The 7,500-nt window shown below is 42.6% G+C and overlaps 1 protein-coding gene across 2 annotated transcripts in view; it reads left to right on the forward strand.

Annotated features, from left to right (window-relative positions):
- The window catches only part of kcnab1a (potassium voltage-gated channel subfamily A regulatory beta subunit 1a), a 111,450-nt gene that overhangs the window by 95,543 nt on the left and 8,407 nt on the right, over positions 1-7,500 (forward strand). For both annotated transcript variants that reach the window (XM_060878373.1, XM_060878374.1), the window contains exon 8: positions 811-897. In XM_060878373.1, coding sequence (XP_060734356.1) covers positions 811-897 — 87 coding nt within the window. The remainder of the gene's footprint in view (positions 1-810; positions 898-7,500) is intronic.

Genomic DNA, 7,500 nt, shown 5'->3' on the forward strand with positions numbered 1-7,500 from the left:
TCATCGGGCATCAAGGCAGGATACACCCTGGACGGAGTGCCAACCCATCGCAACGCACACACACACTCTCATTCACTCACACAATCACACACTACAGACAATTTTCCAGAGATGCCAATCAACCTACCATGCATGTCTTTGGACCAGGGGAGGAAACCGGAGTACCCGGAGGAAACCCCCGAGGCACGGGGAGAACATGTAAACTCCACACACACAAGGTGGAGGCGGGAATCGAACCCCCAACCCTGGAGGTGTGAGGCGAACGTGCTAACCACTAAGCCACCGTGACCCCTCTCTTCTCTTCTCTTAAAAAAAAAAAAAAAAAAAAAAAAAGATCTTCTGTTCCAAAAAGGATCCTTTGGTTAAACATCCCAAAATTTCCCACATTTTTATATTAAAAAAATAAATAAATAGATAAATAAATAAATAAATAAAAAAGTTCCTTAGTAACAAAAAAGTCTCAAATTCCTGAAAATATTTCTAAATTTCTAAAAAATCTCTAAAAAAAAAAAAAAAAAAATTATTTTAGGATAATATTTCTGGAGGTTTGTTTGTTTTTATTGGTTTGTTTGTTTCTTTGTTCTAATACCTGAAAACATTTTTGGGTTTCTTAAAATGTTTCTAATGTGTCAACATACTTACTGTATAATTCATGGAAAAGAAGAAGAAGCAGCTACTAAGCTCTTGAAGAAGTTCCTGGGTTCCTGAAATGGTCACAAAAGTGCTGTAAAGACCGTGCTATAAAATGTTAACTACTTAACATTAACATTAGCATTTCTGTTTATTCATTAAGTCTAAATTTCTTTCCAGGTCTCAAAGGCTCCCTACAGAGGATGCAGCTGGAATACGTAGACGTGGTCTTCGCCAACCGTCCTGACAGCAACACGCCGATGGAGGGTGAGGAGTTTGTACTTGTACTGAGACTGAGATTGGATTGTCTTACTTGGGGACACATCTGTCTGATTCCTGAGCAATGGATCGACAACGTCATGGTAACGTGTCCTGGGGGTGGAGTGGAAACGAAAGTCCCCGGTGTGCAGGCACTTTACTTGCTGATCCCTTCACTCTCAGAAAGCGCTCCATTGTTTATAAAGCCACTACTCAAAGCCACGGAGAACCTGAGTAGATGGGAAGATGTGAGAGAGAGCATGTGAGTCAGGCGGAAGAGAGAAAGAAAGAAAGGAAGAAAGAAAGAAAGAGATAGAGAGAGAGTATGTGTATATAAAAGGAGCTGGAGAAATGGAAAGTGACAGATCAGTCTGGATTGATGCTGTAATGAGGTCTGTGCCGCGAGACGGCTAACTCACTTTAACCTTCAGAGAGCTTAACGAAATGAACCGCCGGGTATAGCATGCCACTCAATCTCTCCGCCTCACTCCTTCACCCCTATCTGTCTTTCTGCCGCTTTTTTGCTGCTTGAAGCATTTTATGCACTTTACCTTGCACTTTTGATTCGTTTTACTTTAATTTATTTATTTATTTGAATAGTGTTTCAATTCAGCGGTCATGTTTTACGGAGAGAGTGCAGCAGTGCAGCGCTTTGGGCTTAGCATCATTCAGGTTGAATTGAATTTTGCTTTCTGAAAAGTGTGAAGCTTCTCGATGCCGAGCTTTACAGCCCGATTACAAGCCAGGAAAGTGTTGCTCCACGGTGTAGGACCACCCGGTGCATCCTTTCTTTCCATCTCTTTATACTCATGTGTTGCTTGTTATACGCATTCATTCTACGCTTTTAGTCCAATTTCAGTCCAATTTTGTTTATAGCCACGTCTCGATCCGCTCTTTAGTTCACTACTCGGGGTGCTGATCCGGGGGTCGGCCATTGTAAGGGCTCTCTCTCTCTCTCTCTCTCTCTCTCTCTGTCTCTCTCTCTCTCTCTCTCTCTCTCTCTCTGTTGTTCCCTTACTGAAAATGATGTCATATTTGAAGCTGAAAAACATTTTACTGGGGAAAAAATGGAACTTTCAGCTTACGTCATCTACAAACCTAAACACACAGTCTAGAGAGCTGGTTAAGACACACCCCATGTTTCCAGGGATCTGGATATGAAGTCAAGCCGCATCACAGGAATAGGAAGAATTAATTTCCACGGTTTCCTCAATTTTGATTGGTTAGAATAGAAGCATAGAGTTGATTCATTTTCTATGACAGAAATCTGGCTGTAAATGACACGTTTATATTTTTTTGCTCGTTCTACGTAATACATTGTCATTTCCAGTGTAGGGCAGTAACGTGTTACTAGTAAAGCATTACCGTAACGCAGTTACTTTTGACAGTAACTAATACTTTAACGCGTTACTTTTTTAAATAAAGTTACTCCGTTACCGTTACCATATGGTGCGGTTGTCCGTTACTTTTTTCAATGAATTCATTTTAGCTGAAGTTACCTGAGATAGGCACAGGCTCCCCGTGACCTGAGGTAGTTAGCGGTAGAAAATGAATGAATGAATGAATGAATGAATGCATGAATGAAGTGTAGCCTACAGACTGACCTGTTTACAGCACTGACACATTGTAGGATCGGTGGATGCCAACCTGTAAACACGAAGACGGCGCGCTGTGGGCGTGTTTCCGTTTACTCATGTATGTGCGGCAGTAACGGCGAGTCGAGGCGAGAGCAAGACGAGTTTCTCACAGTGGAAATATGCTCATTATTACACTTTAGTTGAGAATAAAGTCAAAAACATTTTAGTCAAATGTAAGCTGTGTCTTTCTGGTTCGAATGTCCGATCTACTGCCATAAACAGCAACTCCAGATTGTGTGTCGGTGAACACACTCAGAGTGAGTCAAGCCCCTCCAGCCAAACAACAGCCACTAGATTTTTGTATAGACCATAACGCATAAAATGGCATTAATGGGAACATTAAAGAACCTTCTTTAAAAAAGTAACTAAAAAGTTACCTTTAACAGTAACGCGTTACTTTTTGGTGTAAATAATCAACAAAGTCATTGAGTTACTTTTTGAATGAAGTAACTAATAACTGTAACTAGTTACTATTTCTTAGTAACTAGCACAACATTGGTCGTTTCTATAGTAACGGATCTTTCACGGGGATGTGTACGGCATAATAAATTATTAAAAAAATGTGTGGAATTTTTTATTAAGTTTTCTGGAAGGAGACATTTATCAGACATTTAGGGAAGGAGTCTCCAGTGTCATGGAAGGTCTCTTCAACAATTTTATAAAGGGCCTATTTAAGCCTCGATCACGCTGTTTTTATCCACAGTGTCGAAGGGATCATTTTGAAAAGAAATAGCGAGTACTTTTATTGAGAACGTACTTTGAGATCCATCTTCTTGTCTTCTCCACCTTTATCATCTGATCTTATTTCCTCTCCACCTTACTGCTTTCTTATCTGTCCCCGAACCCCACAGCACTCTGAATCACACAGTGTCCTTGCTAAAGGAGGCGATATTAACATCGCAGTGTCTAATAAAAAGTGCTGAGTCATCAGAATCACCTCCCGCATCTTAATCAGGATAAGCCAAGCTCCCGTGCGGATCGTCCGGAACTCGTCTGGTTCCTGCGTCTGCTTTAAAGTCCCTCTACCCTTCGTCACATGTTTTTTCGATCGTTTGGTTTTTTTTTTCAGGAAGAAATGCTGACTGGTGAATGAGGGAAGATCTGTACTGCAGTGTTGGACATGTTATTGAAGGATGAGTGATCTGGTACGTTAGTCATGGAGGTGTTCCAGGGTTGGTTAATAGTTCTCTGACGAACCCTGCATGAAGAATCTAGATGGACACAAATCTACACAACACAATCTTCAGTCTAGAAACCTGGAATATGATGGATTTGTCCTTTTACTAGAAAAAAAACAGATGTTCTACACATAACCCTATGACACGTTATGTGTTTTGCTCATTGAGAACCATAATTATAAGCTTGAGCCTTTACGTCGTCCTGTTTTGGGGAACCGGTTTAAACGTTCTGAGCGAATAGACTGAATCCTTATTAGCGTTAAGGAAACCCAAACTATCCAAAGAAGAAATCCGTTGAAAAGGTTTCAGTCTGTTAAAAACAATCCATCTGTTTGCTGCATTTTCGCTGCCGGCAGCAGCGCGTTTTAAGACCCGACGAGACACATGGGTGAAAGATCTGGGTCTCCAGTTTTAGAATGAGACGCCGGACGTTTGATTATCTTTGCGTTTGCCTGCAAAGCAGGTTAATAAAAAGTCTAACCTTGCTCGTTCATTTTCTGTGATATTTCTTCAAATATACTTTTGTTCTAAATGTTTTACAAAGCTTTTGTTGGACGCTTTCATCGCTCCAAAGAGCAGTAAGTGCCTGCGTTTCTCGAGTGCTCCAACCCTGCCGTTTGGGAGGAGTTTAGCGCTGACGTATGTGGCTTGAACAACCACATTCATTTACACCTGTCCAGTTTCATCTGAAACGCGTCCCAGACCACCTCCTGAAGTGGTTTGTACGATCGGATTTATATCCGTCTCAGAAACGTTTCGGAGGGCATTTAGACCTGGTCTTTTTACCATCGGATAGTTATCTGATCACAGAAAACGCATGAAGTGACCAGGTGTAAAAAGCCCCTAAAATTCAGTGTAAGTTTATCAACAGAGGGAAAAACACACGTCTCAGACCGAAAGACTCATTTTAGATCGGACTCACAGACACATCTGTGTTTACAAGCTCAGACAACACACACACACACACACACACACACAATAGCAGTTAGCTAGCTAACCTTCTCCAGCAAAAGGCTTAAGCTACAGTGTCTACAGATCTATGCTGGAATCTTTAGGTTTGATAAACCTTTCACACTTGTGCAAAAAAGACAGGAATTGTCTTCCGGAAACTTCCGACCGATCTGACCTGCGAGCTCTGACTGTGAGTTACTGTGAATGATTATTAATTTGGAGGTGACTCACAGCACCGTTTCTCTCGATCAGAAAGCTGCTCTGAAGGAACAGCTGCGTCATCCCCGGTATGGGTTTTCACTTCCGTTTAAATACGAGCCTCAGATTAATTGCTAATCTACAGTTCTAGAGAAAACCGACAGAGAATGAGTAGATCTTCAGGATCAGTAAGATCTCGGACGTGCCGTGAGCGCCGCTCGTGGACGTAGCTCTCCGTATAAACCGGATGAAGAGCTGATCGTCGTGTTGTTCGTCGTGATTAGCGGTTATTAGTGAGATGAGATCTTTGCAATTTACTAATTCCATTTTCAAATGGCAGATTGCTTTTTAAAGCTCATTAAGATCTCAGCTAATTATTGTTCTTTTATCTCTACATTTCTGCTCGTCATCAGTGACAGATGGTCTGATCCAGTGTGACAGAATCTGAAAGCATGAATAACCGTGAAAAAAAGGTTTTAGCCTCATTTGCATGATGGACGCAAAGTGTGATGTCATGTCACTTCCTCCTTCTTCTGTTTTTCTCCTTCTACGCCTTCATTTTTTTTTTGCGGGGGGTTTTTTTGTTTCTCTATGCCTCTCTGGTATGCACAGGCAGGAAGCAGTGCAGCGCTTTTGTGCTGCATTGAACGTCTAAGAGCTGCAGCTTTGACTCTATACCATGAGAGTGTGTGTGTGTGTGTGTGTGTGTGTGTGTGTATGTGATTAAAGCTTTCCATAGTGCTCATCCTGCAGTCCCTACAGATCTTTAAGATTCCACAGTGCCCACACACACAAACACACACACACTCACACACACACTTCTCTACCTGCTTCCTTCAACGTCATTCCCTGAAGTTAAAACATATACCCTAACAGCTGTGTCCCTCTGGCGTAAATCTGTTTCAAGCTCCACAGAGTCTGCAGTGCAGCGTTTCTCCTCCAGATCAGATCGGGACTCGAGGCTCAGCTTCTGCTGCAGGAGTTTTATTCTTTGCGAGCAGGTTAAATGCACGCAGTGAAGATTTCATCCTGAAATGGTGCTCAGAGCTCAGATGTATTAGAACTGCACTGAGTGTAAGTGATAATTTAGGAGTTTAGTGAGAGTTAAGATACACATGAATCTGTCCTTGAGGTTGTGCAGTATTAAGTCTGGGGCCTGTCTGGGGCCAGTCTGGGGCCTGTCTGGGGCCTGTGTCTGATAGTATAAAGAAACCACAATACATCATGTGTATTTACTGGATATTTACTCTATGTGTTGGCTGTAATTGGCTCAAAAACATCTTGATGCCAATTAAGGCCAATATTAAATACAGAAATATGACACTTCATTAATTCATTCATTTATTTTCTATCGCTTATCCGAACTACCTCGGGTCACAGGGAGGCGTCATCGGGCATCAAGGCAGGATACACCCTGGACGGAGTGCCAACCCATCACAAGGCACACACACACTCTCATTCACTTACACAATCACACACTACGGACAATTTTCCAGAGATGCCAATCAACCTACCATGCATGTCTTTGGACCGGGGGAGGAAACCGGAGGAAACCCCCGAGGCACGGGGAGAACATGCAAACTCCACACACACAAGGCGGAGGCGGGAATTGAACCCCCAACCATGGAGGTGTGAGGCGAACGTGTTAACCACTAAGCCACCGTATGACACTATTATGCATGGAATCGTACTGAACTGCATTCCCCATCAGCCCCAACATGTCTCATGTACCACAGCTTGCTCAATTCTGGTCTGTAGATATCTCTCCTGTTAACTCTTCAGTGTCGAGCTTCTATCGATTGAGTTCGCCTTAGTCATGTTCGTGGCCTGTACGCTTTAGCTGTTTTCTTTATACTCCCAGTTTTAGTCTTTTGCACAATAAAAGCCTTTTTTCACCTGCATCCTGCTTCCTTCTTCACCTCCAATCCCGACACTTTTAAAATGCAGGTTAATTCGATACGTCGCTTATTTCCGAGTGAACGTGAGAGCACAGTCGGATTATTCTTCGATCCGTGAACCTGTTTTCTTTACAGCAGAATGCAACGGATTAACAAAACGTTGCAATGTTGTTATTTTATTAATTCAGCTAAAGATCAAACTATAGGAGATTATGTCCTGTGCACACAGTACAAAAAAACAGTACGTAAATAATAAGAGGTGCTGGATCAAGTGCTATTTTATATTTACCGTATTTTCCGCACTATACGGTGCACTGCATTATAAGGCGCAGTCTCAATTACAGGGTCTATTTCTGTACTTAACCCATACATTAAGCGCATCCGTATTATAAGGCGCATACTAAACCATACGGTCTACAAAAAAAAGGTAACGGAAGTTACCGGGAGTTTACTCACTCACTCACTCATTTTCTACCGCTTATCCGAACTACCTCGGGTCACGGGAAGCCTGTGCCTATCTCAGGCATCATCGGGCATCAAGGAAGGATACACCCTGGACGGAGTGCCAACCCATCACAGGGCACACACACACACTCATTCACTCACACACTACAGACAATTTTCCAGAGATGCCAATCAACCTACCATGCATGTCTTTGGACCAGGGGAGGAAACCGGAGTACCCGGAGGAAACCCCCGAGGCACGGGGAGAACATGCAAACTCCACACACACAAGGTGGAGATGGTAAT

This window comes from Tachysurus vachellii, chromosome 9 (genome assembly GCF_030014155.1).
Source record: "Tachysurus vachellii isolate PV-2020 chromosome 9, HZAU_Pvac_v1, whole genome shotgun sequence".
NCBI classification, from domain to species: domain Eukaryota; kingdom Metazoa; phylum Chordata; class Actinopteri; order Siluriformes; family Bagridae; genus Tachysurus; species Tachysurus vachellii.